The 15,766-nt window shown below is 37.2% G+C and overlaps 1 protein-coding gene across 2 annotated transcripts; it reads left to right on the top strand.

The window, feature by feature from the left end:
- Window positions 1–247: 247 nt before the first annotated feature.
- metap1d (methionyl aminopeptidase type 1D (mitochondrial)) lies at window positions 248–15,207 on the top strand. 2 transcript variants are annotated; one of them, XM_046837904.1, is made up of 10 exons: window positions 248–343; window positions 5,821–5,984; window positions 6,619–6,768; window positions 7,031–7,179; window positions 8,645–8,687; window positions 8,779–8,942; window positions 12,506–12,603; window positions 13,209–13,256; window positions 13,375–13,453; window positions 14,804–15,207. In XM_046837904.1, the coding sequence occupies exons 1-10, from the start codon at window positions 295–297 to the stop codon at window positions 14,880–14,882; spliced, it is 1,023 nt and encodes a 340-aa protein (XP_046693860.1). In that variant the 5' UTR covers window positions 248–294; the 3' UTR covers window positions 14,883–15,207. The 2 variants fall into 2 exon arrangements, with proteins under 2 accessions (XP_046693860.1, XP_046693861.1); XM_046837905.1 differs by lacking the exons at window positions 12,506–12,603; window positions 13,209–13,256; window positions 13,375–13,453; window positions 14,804–15,207 and adding an exon at window positions 10,489–11,682.
- Window positions 15,208–15,766: the final 559 nt, after the last annotated feature.

The following is a 15,766-nucleotide window of genomic DNA, read 5'->3' as shown; positions in this document are numbered from 1 at the left end:
AGATAATTTTATAATTATAGATGTTCTCTTGGGGGCAAATAGAAAAAAAAAGAAAATAACAACAAACCAAAAAAAAAAAAAAATGAATCACAGCTGTGAAAGAAATCAAGCAAGTGTTCCTCATGTACATTACAAAAACTGTATGTATTGTCAATATTCATGAATTTTGTCCTAATTCAGTGTTAGAATAAAACGAAACCTAAATAATGACTTGAATCTCCTCTGACACTCTACAGCAGCATGCACATGGAAGGCGAGCGCGCGTCACGTGACCGGCGGTGCCCCAAAAAAAACATGGCGGCGCCCTGTGTGTCATCGCTGATACGGGCGTTATTACCATCAGGTACAGAATTGCGGCTTTATTTTTATTTAAGCACAAATGCAGACTGTGCATATGATAGATATTAACCTGAGAACGTGCTGTGCAGCCAAATGCATCGTTTATTTTATTAGTATTATTTGGTCTTGGACCTTCTCTGTGATACACTATGAATCATTGATGTTTTGGTTTGGAGTTTCTGTGCTGAGCTAAACTAACATGTCACACCCCCCCTTTTTTGCAACAATAAATAATGTGCATGTGCATTATCGATCATATAAATAAAATTGACCAGTCTATCAGCTGAACTTTATCACTTCAGCAGTGATCAGATCATTTGGATGTTGGATTCTTCTCATCACAGCAGAGGCTTTAATGGTTAGACACTGATTTGCAAAGTTAGAAAGTATTAAAACATAATGAAGCACTGTTTTAGGACAGTAATCATCATTTGGGTGGTGTGATTCCATTGCCACCCAGAAATTCAGTACTTTCCAATGGCATCAAGTCACCTCAGAGGTGTAGAGAACCTGAACATCATACTTGAGTAGAAGTATAAACACCTTACTGCAAAAAGTCTCCAATTCCAATATGACTTGAGTAAAAGTTTGAGTATCTGATTTGAACTTGTGTATTTGACTCATATTGAACGTAGGCTCAAAGATGCACTAGTCCTCAACACGCCACATGCTTGTGTTGATTTCAGTCTTCAATATACCTCAGTCTGTCTTTCTCTCTTTTTCTGTTGCTCTGCTGAACTCTCTGTTCATTCTTCTTTCTTTTTTGTTGCTTTTTTCCTTTTGTTTGTTAATTTCAGTATTCTTTCGTTCTTTCTTTCTTTCTTTGTTTCTTTCTTTATTTCTTTTTGTTGCTCTGATGAACTCTGTTCATTCTTTTTTGTTGTTGCTTTTTCCTTTTGTTTGTTAGTTTAAGTCTTCTTTCTTTCTTTCTTTCTTTCTTTCTTTCTTTCTTTCTTTCTTTCTTTCCATTGCTCTGCTAAACTCAGTTCATTCTTTTTCTTTTTGTTGCTTTTTCCTTTTGTTTGTTAGTTTTAGTCTTCTTTCTTTCTTTCTTTCTTTCTTTCTTTCTTTCTTTCTTTCTTTCTTTCTTTCTTTCTTTTTGTTGCTCTGATGAACTCAGTTCATTCTTTTTCTTTGTTGTTGCTTTTTCCTTTTGTTTGTTAGTTTTAGTCTTCTTTCTTTCTTTCTTTCTTTCTTTCTTTCTCCTTTTGTTGCTTTGCTGATCTGTCTGTTCATTCTTTTTCTTTTTCTTTTTTTTCTGTTGCTTTTTACTTTTTTTGTTGATTTCAGTTTCTTTATTTCTTTTTTCACTTTTTCTGTTGCTTTTAAATTTTTTTGTTGATTTTAGTCTTCTTTCTTTCTTTTTTCTTTTTTTCTGTTGCTCTGCTCATCTTTTGTTTATTTCAGTTTTCCAAACATATCCAAGTCTTTCTTTCTTCTAAAATTGAAATCACATTGTTTAATCAAATGCATGAAAACCTTCTTTTAAAAAGGCATCATCAAAGATCAAATTCAATTTACAATATCGTGTCACAAATTAGGAGAAACGTTCTACCGGAAAAATCGAATTAAAGTAAATCATTTTATATAAAGTAAAACCAAATATTTTCGAGCTGACTGTTATTTGATGCACCTTTTTGCCTCTCGCCTCTCTGAGTATTTTTATTCCACTCCAGCAGAAGTTGGTTCTCACAATTTTTGTAATTTATACAAGTTTTTTGGGACTGAAAATCAGGTGCTGAAAAAGTCGTTCACTGGTAGCAGATAAACCGTTAACGGTTAATTATCAGTTTAAAATATAGCGGCACAAATATATTTAATCATAAATGTAGTTGAGTAGAGAGTAAAAGTTACTTATATCTTTGATACTCAGTATAACTAGAAAGTAGCTCAAAAATGACTAACAAAGTACATTTACTGAAATACTTTACACCACTGCGCACTTTTCTAGTCGCCTCCTCCCTAAGGATAGTATATAGTGAAGGATGTAGCGTAACACACGCATCCTCAGAGACATGTAGCATCTGCTGCTTATGCTGTGTCATGGGGAGGAGTCACAAAATCATAGCCTATGGAAGGTTTGTGTCAGTGTGAATGACAGGTGAGAGATCATGCTATAAGCTTCCTTTTGACCCCCACACCACAGCCACTGTTGCTTTCCTGGACTGGTCATGACTGGTCACAGTTCTGTTGCACCGCTCTGCACTTTGATCATGAAAAGTGGCTAAACTTTTCATGAGATTAATAAGACTTATGTAATGGAAAAAAACTGCAACTGTGGAATGTCCTCCGTGTCCCTGTGTGAATTCTTAGTGTAGAAATGATAATGAAGTTATGAAAGCTGCTGTTATAGAAAATTATTTATCACATTCTGGCCAATCAGAATAGAGCACTATACAGCTGTGAGACTTTGTGTCACTTTTTTATCAATGAAAAAAGCAAAAATGATTACATCAACCAAGAGTTTTTATAAACTATGATGTCGTTTTAATAATCCACCCGACATGCTTTACCTGCAGAGTCTGCAACTATTTATTCTTTTATTAATGCAGGGAGTTCAGTCAAAATCTACAATTCTGGCAAGAATTTGGGACGGTGAGTTGTGTTTAATGTTACAGCTGTATGGAGGCTCTAGTGTGGGTTTCATCACTTATATAAGACTAATAATACTGAGTGATTTATTCAGAGTCACTGTTACAGATAAACTGCGCTTCAGTGCAGAGGTACATTTAACCACCAGATTCTGTTTATACTGTTTATAAAACACACACACACACACACACACACACACACACACACACACACACACACACACACACTTCAGAAGAAGGGTAAATTACTCCAAATCCACACTCAGCTCTATCCTCTCTCCTATTCATTACACCACCCACATTATAACACTGCTCACACGAGCTTTCTTTCTTTCTTTCTTTCTTTCTTTCTTTCTTTCTTTCTTTCTTTCTTTCTTGCTTTCTTTCTCTCTTGCTTTGTTGCACTGCTAATGTCACTGCTCATTTTCTTTGCTTTTTACTCTTTGCATGCATGTCTGCTCTTTCTTTCTTTGTTGATCTGTGGATCTCATAGTTCATTCTTTCTTTTTCTGTAATTTTTTTAAATCTTTTTATTTTTGGCTAAGTCTTATATATATATATATATATTTTTTTTCTTTCTGGTTCTGTTGCTATGATTATCTCTGTCTTTATTTTGTCGTTGTTTTTTCTTTTTAGTTGATTTCAGTCTTCTTTCTTTCTTTTTCTTTTTTCTGTTGCTCTGCTCATCTCTCTGTTCATTCTTTTCCTTTTTCTTTTTTTTGTTGATTTCAGTTTTCCAAACATATCCAAGTCTTTCTTTCTTTCTTTCTTTCTTTCTTTCTTTCTTTCTTTCTTTCTTTCTTTCTTTCTTTCTTTCTTTCTTTCTTTCTTTCACTTTGTGTCTTAATATTTTTTCATGTCTGCCAGTCATCTGCCTGCTCACTGATAAGTCCTTCTTTTGTTTGCTATCCATCCAATTATCTTGTTTCTTTTGTCTACCTTTCTGTTCTCTCTATCTGTTTATCTCTCTGTCTAATTCAAAATTCTATTTGTCTTTCTGTTGTTTTCTTTTTAATTGATCTGCTGGTTGTATTTATCAGAATGATTCTCTATATATAATGTATATCTGTCTGTCTACATCCACATCTATATCTGTTTGTTTATTCATCCACAATCTATATATTTACCTCACTACCCCCTCCCATCCTCCACACTTCCTTTTGCCACTGCTCTGTTCATCAGTCCGTGGTTTTTCCTCCACTCCTCTCTCTCTCTCTCTCTCTCTCTCTCTCTCTCTCTCTCTCTCTCTCTCTCTCCCTCTCTCCCACCCTTTCTCCCTCCCTCCTTCCCTCTCTTGCTTTCATTGCTCTATTCTGGGTCTGTGGTCACTCCGCTCTGCTCTGTTCTGACTTTGTGGTTCTCTTCCTCTGCATCACTGGGTGGTTTTACAGTAGCGTGTGCAGCGTGGCTCCGGTGTGGCGGCTCTGTATTTTGGCCGCCCTCTCGGATGAATTACGCTTGTAGTAAAGTCCGAGATTTCGGATAAAGAAAATGGCTGACGTAGCAGGAAATATTGTAAACACTGAAGAAAGGCTTGAGAGAGAGAAAGAGATGGAGCGTGAGCCTTTCAAAATAAAGAACACAGAGCACTTAAAGCCAGAACCAACATTCGGTGACTTTAACAAACAGAATAAAAAGATGTGCTCTGAAAATCTTATACTTCTCTTATTATTCCTTAATTACTTTCACCCAATTCTAAAGAAAATTAACACTTTAAGGTTTTAGCTACTCACGTATGAGCTGTGTCTTTAGTTGAATTATTAATTATATACTCTGTACAAACAAAAGTTTGTGGACAGATTCATGTGTGAATTTTTTAACATCGAATCTACATTTATTTCCAATTTGCTGTTATAATAACCTCCACTTTTTGGAAAGATATTCCACTAGATTTTGGAGTGTGTTTGTGGAGATTTGTGCAGTCAGCATTCCAATTAATCCCAAAGGTGTTTAATATGGTTGAGGTTCTAGCAGGCCACTCAAGATCTTCCACTCCACCCCATGTAACGCATATCTTTATGGTGGTCACTTGGTGTACACATGGGCATTGTCATGGAACAGGTTTGGGTTTCTTAGTTCAAGTAAAGGGAAAATTTCTTGCTTCTGCATCTAAAGATATTCTATATAATTGTGTGCCTCCAACTTGGTAACAGTTTGGGGAAGAATCACATATGGCTGGAAAAAAAAAAGTCAGGTGTCCCAATACTTTTGCTTTTATACTGTGTATATTGTATACTGTATCGAAAAGGGAAAAAAAGAGAGAAAATAAATACAAAAATATATGAATTTAAATCAAAATATAAAGTATCAAAGTAAAATAAACAGTGGTGTATCTTTTAAAAAATGCTAAAACATGCTTTATTAAGAATAAACACCTTCCCCAATAGAAAATCTATTAACGAAAATACACTGTTTCTTAACTGTTTATTCATAGCTGAATACTAAATAAAGTCATGGTTGAAATTCATGTAAAACATTAAAAAAAGAACCTTTTTTCATTACACATATTTGTATATGAGCTCAGCCTTTTTTTCATAAATTATCATTTGTAATGTTGTTAGAAAATCTTTTTTTTTAATTAATTTTTTTTAATAATCCATCTTTACTGTAGGTGCCAATAATTCTGCAGCTAATTATCCTATGATCTCAAATGGATACTTAAAACATAGATGATAAACATAATAATGAAGATATTGTAGCACATGTCCTTGTGCACTTATATAGTGTTAGATGGAGTGCGATATTGAGCTACATGGTGTTGCATGGTGTAGAGTGTTTTATCTGTAGTCATGCTTGTTGTTTGTTTGGTTGTGTTGGGGTTATTGGGTTTCTGGTTTGTATAATAGTTGAATTATGGTTGTTCTCTGGTCGTGTTGGCGTTTGTGGTCAGCCTCCTCAGGCCTGTTCCAGAGGGCAGTGCGCTTGCCAGGATGCCAGCGATGCCTGTGCAGTGCCCCGTGTCAACAACGTCGGCACTTTTTCTGGAAAAAACGGACGTGTTCTCACAGCGTGGTTCGACCCGCCGTGGTCCGGCCACCTTACCCAGTTCCCAAGGTATAACTATATAATACAAAGTATTTAATGGTTTAATTTTTGCAACATGGAAAATCAAAATGATGGTTTGTATTATATAAGCTGCACATTTCCTTTCTCGACTTTTTTCCAGGACTGTATATTTGGAAAATTAATGAGCTTTGATGAAAACTAAATGCAGCCCTTGGCAGTATCCGGACTCGGTACCATCTTCCCCTTATAATCATCTGATAGCAGTGTAATACGGCTGTGAAACAAGTTTTGATTCCTGATGTGTCTGTTTATGGAGTGTGCTACATGTCCACTTATTAATATTTCCACACTGTAAATCAGCTGAAAGATACAGGAGTTCAGATTTTCGTACGCACATCCTGAGAGAACCCTCATAAGAAAAGATGAATGGTATTTTGTACAGAGAATCCCCATGTGCGCTGTTCCTGTGCGTTTCAAAAGCTGACGGGAAATAAATTCTTGTCTACATCACAGACTTGAACAAAGTCAGTCAGTAATGGTGCAATTAAACAAGCAGAATACCTTTACGTTTTTATTCACTTAGTTAGTTTATTTCTTTCTTCTGTCTATCTGTCGCTCATTGTCTCTTTTTCCATCTCTCATTGTCCCCCCCTCTACACGTCCCTCTCTGTTTGTTTTTCAGCACATCCAAAAACCAGGCTACGTCTCCTCCAGCTCTGTGCCTGAGTGGCCTGACTATATTGAGATCAAGGATGAAGAGCAGATTGAGGGTTTGAGGAAAGCGTGTCAGCTCGCTAGGCACATCCTCCTCCTTGCTGGAAGCAGCCTTAAGGTTTTTCCTTTCTAGAACATTCTATAGCATTTAGTTTATCTGCATGAGGGATGTACCTCAGCTCAATACGATTCCAGATAAAATAGGCTGAATAATACAGATGTTGGCCTTATATTTATTGTTTATTAGATGTATTGCTCAATAGAAGACACTATCTGCCAAAATCAGATCATGATCAGATAAGTAATGTGTGTCAAAAGGAACCTTTAGGGATGGAAACATACCTGAGCTCATCCTTTACTTCTTTACGTTTTTATCGCAGGTTGGTATGACAACAGACGAAATTGACTACATCGTGCATCAGGAGACGATCAAACACAACGCGTATCCCTCTCCGCTACACTACGGTGGATTTCCCAAGTCGGTGTGTACATCTGTAAACAACGTGGTGTGTCATGGCATTCCAGACAGGTAACGTTACCACAGCGGTGCCATTTTAATAGTCTGTTAGTGCATAATGTTTAAATGGACGTCCGGCTGAGTGACGAATGTTCCTGGGAAGAACAACGTCGCAGAGCAACACTATAAAAATGAACTCGGAAAGACATTATAATAAAGAATACTCCTGTAGGAGCTCGATTTCTTTTAGCTTTTTTGGCAAAAACAATGTCCACGTGATTGGAAGTTACCTCAGATATTTATGGGAAAAACTGGAGCAACGGTGTTTGAGTTACTACAGTAACTGTCTCAAACTTATATTCACTGTTGTAGGTACTGTCGCTAGCTAAACTGACCAGAGTGTTATTTAACCATTAACTGGAGGAAAAATATATGTTGGTTTGTTTTCTGCCTTTTTTATATATATTTTTTAGATCATTTGGTTAAAACAAATATTCTAAAAACCATTATGAGTCACCTAATCCAGCAATTTAGGTTTAGCTAATTATTCTCCAGCAGCAGATTTACAGGCTCGAGGGTAGAAGGAACAAGTGCTTGTCCTGAAGAAACTCTTTGCTTGAGTGCAAATAAATTACACTATTAAAGTAATGTTGTTAGCTAACACAGACTGATTATTCAATTCTGTCCCAACAGTAAACCTTCTATAAAAGTGTCATTTGTTTTTCAATTAATGATTTGCACAAAAACATTAACGTTATCCACCCTACCTACAGTACCACATGTTTGCTAGCTTGGCTAGTACATGCTTGTGTTGTAGTTAATGTTGTTTATCATTAGCTGGTTTTAAATAAACTTTTCAAAAGCTGGGAAACCAACAGCAGGAAATAATTTGTGTTAAAGCGCCTTTATTTAGCAATTCCCTTGACTATTGTTTCCTTAAGCAGTGAGCTACCTAAATTTACCACAAAATGTTTCCATAAACTAGCTAAATTAGCTAACCATAGTGTCCTTCTGACAACAGTTTAACCGACTGTCCAGATTATATCTAATTAATAAGCAAGCATTAAACTATCCAGTTTGTTCAAGTTCAATTTAATTCAGTGCAATTTTGTTTGTATAGTGCTTTTGACAATGGACATAATAAGTTTGTTTCTTATAACTTTATCCAACATTGTTACCATGTTATCCAGTTGTTTCCTATGTGTGTGAAGTGTAAAGTTGCTTTTTAAAGACCTATAAACGACTAGGTATAGATATATATATATATATATATATATATATATATATATATATATATATATATATATATATATGCATATATATGCATATTCATATTAGTACTGTTTTTTGTCTGCACTGTTTGCACCAGGTTGCACTCGATGCACTTTATGTTGCTTGTATTGTGTTGTAGCTCTATGTTGATGTTTGGTGTGGAGGAACGTTGTCTCGTTTTTACTGTGTACTGTGTACCACTGTCTATAGTAGAAATGACAATAAAAGCCTCTTGACTTGACAAATGTGTATATTTCTATTTCAGTCGACCACTTCAAGATGGAGATATCATTAACATAGACGTTACTGTGAGTACACAAACACACATCCCAAAACATGCAATGTAACGATTATTACTGAGAGTTGTTTTATGAGTTTCTGTTGTTGGTGTACATGTAGGTTTACCTGGACGGTTATCATGGTGACACCTCAGAGACATTTCTGATTGGTTCGGTGGATGAATGTGGTGGGAAGTTAGTAAATGTGGCACGACAGTGTAGAGACGAGGCCATCAGTGCATGCGGCCCGGGACGCCCGCTGTGTGTTATCGGCAACATCATCAGGTACATGAAGTGGATGCATGTTTGAGTGGGTGTTTGTGGGTGTGTGTGTGTGTGAGTGAGGGGTGGGGAAGAATATGAGAAGGTATGCATGTTGGTGTGAGTCAGAGAAAAGTGCAAGAAAGAGAAAAGTGTTAAAAGAGGATATAAAGGATTTATACACACAAGCGCACACACACTGCTCTGTGTTTTTATCTTTTCTTTATTTATCCGTTTCATGGGGCAATTGACAGATTTATGCTCAATCTATTTTTCAGTATCCCTATGTTAGTGATGTTGAAGCTCACAAAAGAAAAAAAAGAGAGAGAGGATAAAAAAAACACAGAGAAGGAATAAAATAAAGAGAGGAACTAGAAGGAAAAAGATAGAAATGGGAAAGGCAAAAGTGAGAAAGAAAGAAGTAAGAAAGAGGGACAAAAGGATGTGAGTGAAAGATAGGGAGGAAGAAAGGAGTGAGGGAGAGAGACTCAGCATAGAATGGATCGTCAAAAGAGAAGAATTGGTGAGAGATACGGAATAGGAAGAGGATGAGAATAAACAATGTAGAGTTGAAGAGAAAAGAAGAGATTGGACAAAGTGAGGAAGGAAGGTACAATCCTATAAGAAAAGAAGAAAGGAGAGAGTCAAAGAAGAAGGGTAACAGAAAGAGGAGAGAGAGGGTAAAAGGAAAAAGAGAGGAGGAAAGATGAGATAATATAGTCGCAAAAACACGAGAAAGGAGAAAGTGAATAGAAGAAGCATGAGAAAAGAAAGATTGAGAGGAAAAGGGTTAGAAAAGAAGTAAGAGACAAAAGAGAATGGACAGAGAAGAGAGGAAAAGCAACAGGAAGGAGGAGGACAGAAACCCTGTGAAGGGAGGGAAAGGGAAAACGAGTAAAGGATGAGAAAACAACAAGGAGAGAAAAAGAGAGGACAAAATAGAAAAGAAAAAAGAAAAAGAATGAAAGTGGAAAAAAGAGAGAAAGATGATGACAAAATACATTATTAACAGATTCACCCTCATCTTATATTAACACAGCACACTGTATATCTCTCTCTTCCACTCTCTCTCTCTCTCTCACTAACATCAGCTATAATTAACTCAAGGACTCTCCACTAGCCTTTGTGTGAGTATAAGGATTCGGCCTACACACACACACACACACACACACACACACACACACACACACACACACACACACACAAATGATGAACGTCACCTCCAGAACCTGGCTATAAGAACATCATCTCAACATAAAAGTGAAGAACAGAGAGACAGAGGGAAAAGGGGAGGATACGATGAGTCGCTGCTCTGATCCCTCCATTTCCCTTCGCAGTGTTCCGAACAGCACTACATAGAGTTAATGTATTTCTAGGCTTGCACGAAACGAACAATTACCCAGAGTGCACTAGGGTTCTCTCCCTGCAATGGGGTGTAAATTACAGGTTAGGTGGTCTCGCTGTGCGTACATGTGCGCGCGTGTGTTTGCGTGCGTGTGTGTGTGTCTGCGTGTGTGCGCGAGTGTGTGTATGAGATGTAAATTACAGGCTAGCTTGTGCTGTCTTGAAGAAATGCAGTGTCTGCCAGGCCGAGTCCAGCTCCCTGCCGAGACCCACTCACAGCCACAGAGAGAAGGAGGACACACAGAAAGGGACGACACACAAAAACCTCTTTCTGTAGCGTTGCACAAAAGACATGACTATAATAGCGTCAGTCCGGTCACACAGATTACGGCAGGGGTTCTCACAAACCCTTTTCAATGTACAGAATACAGCCCTCTTATGAGCTCCACTAAATAAATATTTCAAGAAAAAAAATGGTGTGTGTATGTAAGTATGTGTGTGTGTATGTATATATGTATATATATGTGTGTGTGTGTGTGTGTGTGTGTGTGTGTGTGTGTGTGTGTGTGTGTGTGTGTGTGTGTGTGTGTGTGTGTGTGCCCACAAGACCACCACAACATGTTATTCTGCTACTATTAGAAGTTTTTATCCTTTTAGTATTTTGTCACTACTATTTTGTAGGTTCTTTTCAAAGATTTGTATGTATAATGTTTTTATATTTGTGTATGTATGTATGTATGTATTTATGTATGTATGTATGTATACAAATTGGGTGCCTTACATAGATGTTTATCACATCTGCTTTATGTCATGTCTAAGAACACATCTACCTCCATTTAATGGTATTCTCTGGGGTGTGTTTTATTGTTAAAATATGCAAGGAATTTGCTCTAATGACTATGACTACACTGTTGACCCTCCATGATAATGATTTTGACATGTCTATCAATGCAATACAAGACATTAACCTATTAATGCATGCAATACTTATTTAGATCCACACATTGTGCATGTCTTAGTTTATATCTATCTATCTGGAGATGGCCTTATAACCCTTTCCAGCTTGATGAACAGCAGCAGTTGTTTCTCTGATGTCAGGATGGATATGTTTTCTTTTAGGCATGGTGTATTCACCCTACACACCTAGTGCTTCAGAACACCATACTTCCAAAAGTTCTGCTTTTATAGAGGTTGTCAAACTTCTTGATGATGAAGTAATCGTGTGCATTTTTAAGTGAGGCCTTGCTGCTATTTACTTTTCATTGTTTGTGGAGGAAGAAAGGTTTATTTGTCGCCCCCCATCTTGATGGTTTACTTTTGGGGGAAAAAACAAAAGTTCACATAATGAAATCTAAAATCGTAGGTGTTCTTTTGTTGGTGTAACTAACACACACACACACACACACACACACACACACACACACACACACACACACACACACACACACACACACACACACACACACATATATATATATATATATATATATATATATATATATATATATATATATATATATATATATATATATTATTTTTTTTTTATTATTATTATTTACAAGGGCTTTTTATTAGACTTTTAATGTGTGTTTTAATTAACATGTGGCCAGTTTTTTTTTTTTTTGTTTTTTCTTCGTTCGTGTGAGTGTGTTTTCCGTAAATTTCTGTGCAGGTATAGACGTGCCTCTCTGAGTAAGCTGAGCTTTTGTCTTCTCTCTTCTCTCTGTCTCTGTTGCTGTCTGTGTCTCTCTCCCTTTTTTCCTCTAACCCTGACTTCTTCCTTTCTCTTGTTCTATGTTCAGTGTGTGTGCAAGGACTAACACTATCATTACATGCACACAGGAGCCCATTACATCTCTTCAGGAAAGAGCACTTAAACCTCTGTCTGTTTTTTTTCCTTCTGCTTCTGTCTAAAATCTATTTTGTCTAAAAGCTTTAGTTTTTCTTATGGTTTGTCTAAATTCCTGTTTTTGAGTTTTACTTGTTATTGCCTGCTTCTATTTTCTCTTACCTTTTTCCCTCATGTGCAAATTGTCACCTATAAAGTAATTTTCGCCAAAAGAGGCCTGACCTGTATGACCATAGAACCCACGTCATCCCCTTGACTCTGATAGATCAATAAACTAGCATCCATACGCTCAGCATGAGCTCCTGTTGCTGCGTTATTGCTCGATTGCCGGTTGTCACATTGTTGGTTTCTTGCTCTAAACTACATTGCCATAATCTGTGTGTGTGAATTACAGTGAAATTGCCCGTTCGAATGATTTCTCTGTGTGTCCATACTTCATCGGCCATGGCATTGGCTCTTACTTCCATGGTCACCCCGAGATCTGGCATCATGGTAAGAGCTTAGGTTTTACTCCTTGGTATCTCCTGTTGTAGTATTATTCACTCAAACCTTGTATCACCCAAAATCTACCAGTTGAATGTGTGGAAAAAAGTTTTCCTCAGAGATTTGAGTTCACTGATGTGCTGATGGATTTGTCAGACCACCTTGCATACTAAAACAATCTGAAAGTACTATTTCCAAGTCTTTTTTTCTTTTTATTTCTTTATACAACCGTTGGTGATTTGAGTCCCCTCGAGGTTTTTCGTCCTTCAGAAAATGACTCAAGTTCTTCTAAATATTCTCAGAAACTAAAATTATGCCCTGAATCTTCTCATTTAAGACCTCAGTTGCACCACAATGTCCAGATTCCTAGATCACAAAAAAAAGGATTAGCATGTGACTAATAAAATCTTTGAGTGACTTGAGTAGTGATTTACAATGGAATTTATCCAAAGAAGCTTACAAATGAGAGAGAATCCTGTCCGAGATGTGCACTCAAGTCTCACCAGTGACTATTTAGCAAGTTGGAATCTTCAGGTCACATTATTAACAGATGCCATGATTGATATTTGGTGTCATGCCAATATCACTTCTTTTTGTTTTGTTTGTTTATACAGCCAACGAGAATGACATGCTGATGGAAGAGGGCATGGCCTTCACAATAGGTCAGTGGGGATTTCTGTTTGTCCTGTTCTCTATTTATTTTTCTTTTTAGGAGTGTCTGAGATTTCTCTTCCAGTAGTCTCTTTCCTATGGTTATACTTTTTTCTTCTTCTTTTCTAGAGCCCATTCTGATGGAAGGATCCTTTGATTTCAGGATCCTGAAAGACAAGTGGACAGCCATCTCAGTGGATGACAAAAGGTTCTCTTCTGCTCTTCACACCTTCAAGTGCAAAATAAAATACCATAGCAGGGTTCTAGTGACAGCCCGTATTTTATCGGCTGTTATTGACAGTTTTGTTAGTTTGTTAGTGTTAGATCGATTATTTTGTTAGTTAGCTAAAAGTTTAGCAAAGTCCCAATACAGTGGTGAATATCTGAAGTGCAGTTGGGTTAATGGTTGCTGCTTTCATGTGGGAGAAATCCAATACATGTAGATTAAACATTTACACCATTTGCCAGACAGCATTATCCAAAGCAACCTACAAAGAAAATCTCTATCAATAAATGTATTCTTGTACGATTAAGAAAACTAAAAATTACCAGGTAAAAACTTGTTTGTGAGTAACATAACAGCTTAATGTAGAATTTAGTTTGATGTATTTCTAGTTAAATACTTCGACTAGCAACCTGTTCTTTTCTCCAGAAACCTATAGTGCAGCAGCTGATGAGCTGCTACAGTGCAGCCAATCATGAGCACATTATTATGATGATTATTAGTATGTGGAAAAGGGCAGATAGCATGAACAGCAGTTTTTTTTTTTTTTATTATTATGATTATTTTTCCCAAAGGGAAATTTTCGCATATTTTTCAGCTTGAGCTTCAGAGCCTTAACCGCTGAGCTATCACTTTCCCTGATAAGTTAAAGATGCATTTGGTTGCCTTTACATGCCTCGGAGGAAGCACAGGTTAGCCTTTACCCATCATGTATTTGGTCGTTGTTGTGTAATAGAGAACAAATGGGTGATGGGCTGCAATTGATGGGTGACCAAATTTGGGAAAAGAATGATAGTCTTCAAAGAAAATCAATAAAATGTGCTTTTGTTCTTTTTTTTCTGGTTTTCAGATTAAAAAACTAATATCCTACACACACAATCTGCTTCATACAGATGTTTGGAATTCTAAACTTGGTCAAAGAAATGATAAGATCTGTGCATCTCACAGTGACTAAACAACCCTACACTGGGAAATCCATCAATGCTAACAGTGGAACTTCTTAGCTTTTTACCATCTCAAATACAGTCATGGTCTTCTACGTGTCTTCCACTGTTTAATGACAGATACTGGGCTTTTGCCCGAGCAACCTGTCCTGCGCACCCTCAGGCTTATTGCTAATGGCTCTGTCAGCAGGTGTGGACAATCTGCACCACTGCTTGGTCAGCACTTCTGTTGAACTCCCCTGTTTAAGGTGGATTGTAGGGCATGATATCGTGCAGAGAGAGGGCCTAATCTCGAGCTTTTCCTTAAATGTGAATCACTTCATCTGTTTAAATATGAGTCACTCAAAACACTTTGTGTGTGTGTGTGTGTGTGTGTGTTTGTCATTTCCAGATCAGCCCAGTTTGAGCACACGGTTGTCATCACCTCTGACGGCGTGGAGATTTTGACCAAATTGCCAGATGAGAATTGAATGTGGTCAAAAGAGCTTGTGCAGTTGTTTGAGTGAAGATTTTGTGTGAGGTGTGTGTGTGTGTGTGTGTGTGTGTGTGTGTGTGTGTGTGTGTGTGTGTGTGTGTGGTGAAATAAAAACATTTTATTGTGTTTAGGGTTTTCATGACTCCAGTTTGTTTACAGACTATTCCTGATTAAGAAAGAACAAAGTTTTTGTGGTGTAATATTTGGACACGTTCGCTACAAGTCTGCCTTCTATAGGTTTTGTAACATTTCTGATGGATTTGATATATTTTTTACAAATGTATTGGGTATAAAGAATGAAATTCTTTTCATTTGGTTTATTTGCCTTTCAGCTCAGCTAAATGTTTCATTATTTCATCACTCTATTAGGAGAGCATGTCCTACGTCACTCCTAAAACGTCTGTCTGTCTCGAGTTCAGCGCCGGAATGACCAAGAAAACCTCGTTATGTCTCATTAACATGGCTCATGCTCACTATCTGCTCGCGTCATGAGATTACAGCGGGGTAACGTCGTTATGTGAGCGCACATCCACCGAGAGGTGATTTTATTTATGGCATATGAGGGCTCCCTGGCATTGGGGGCTTCATTTATAATCCGGTTTAGTAAATGATAAGATTTAGGGCTTATCATGAGATTGGACAGGTGGAGCTAACAAGCTAACAAAACTATAATCGATGTGATGTTGATGGATGATGGGTGACAGAAGATTGTATACACAAATACATGCTTCATGCCAAGTAACAAATTTGCATGAAAGAATTTTTGGCAACACACAAATAGTCTTGCTACAGAGGGCTCAGTCTCAAATCATGAGCAATGCACTATATTCTCATGCTCTATTTTATATTAGTGCACCTAGAGTTACAAGATGGTGGTCG

The sequence above is a fragment of the Silurus meridionalis genome, chromosome 24 (assembly GCF_014805685.1).
Source record: "Silurus meridionalis isolate SWU-2019-XX chromosome 24, ASM1480568v1, whole genome shotgun sequence".
Lineage (NCBI taxonomy): Eukaryota > Metazoa > Chordata > Actinopteri > Siluriformes > Siluridae > Silurus > Silurus meridionalis.
This window is presented reverse-complemented; position numbering and strand designations above follow the sequence as displayed.

Excerpts from the sequence above, each read along its gene's own strand:
- metap1d (XM_046837904.1), top strand. The coding sequence starts at position 295 with ATGGCGGCGCCCTGTGTGTCATCGCTGATACGGGCGTTATTACCATCA. Across the intron at positions 344-5,820 it reads ACGGGCGTTATTACCATCAG|CCTCCTCAGGCCTGTTCCAG; the intron begins GTACAGAATTGC and ends GTTTGTGGTCAG. Across the intron at positions 8,943-12,505 it reads GTTATCGGCAACATCATCAG|TGAAATTGCCCGTTCGAATG; the intron begins GTACATGAAGTG and ends TGTGAATTACAG.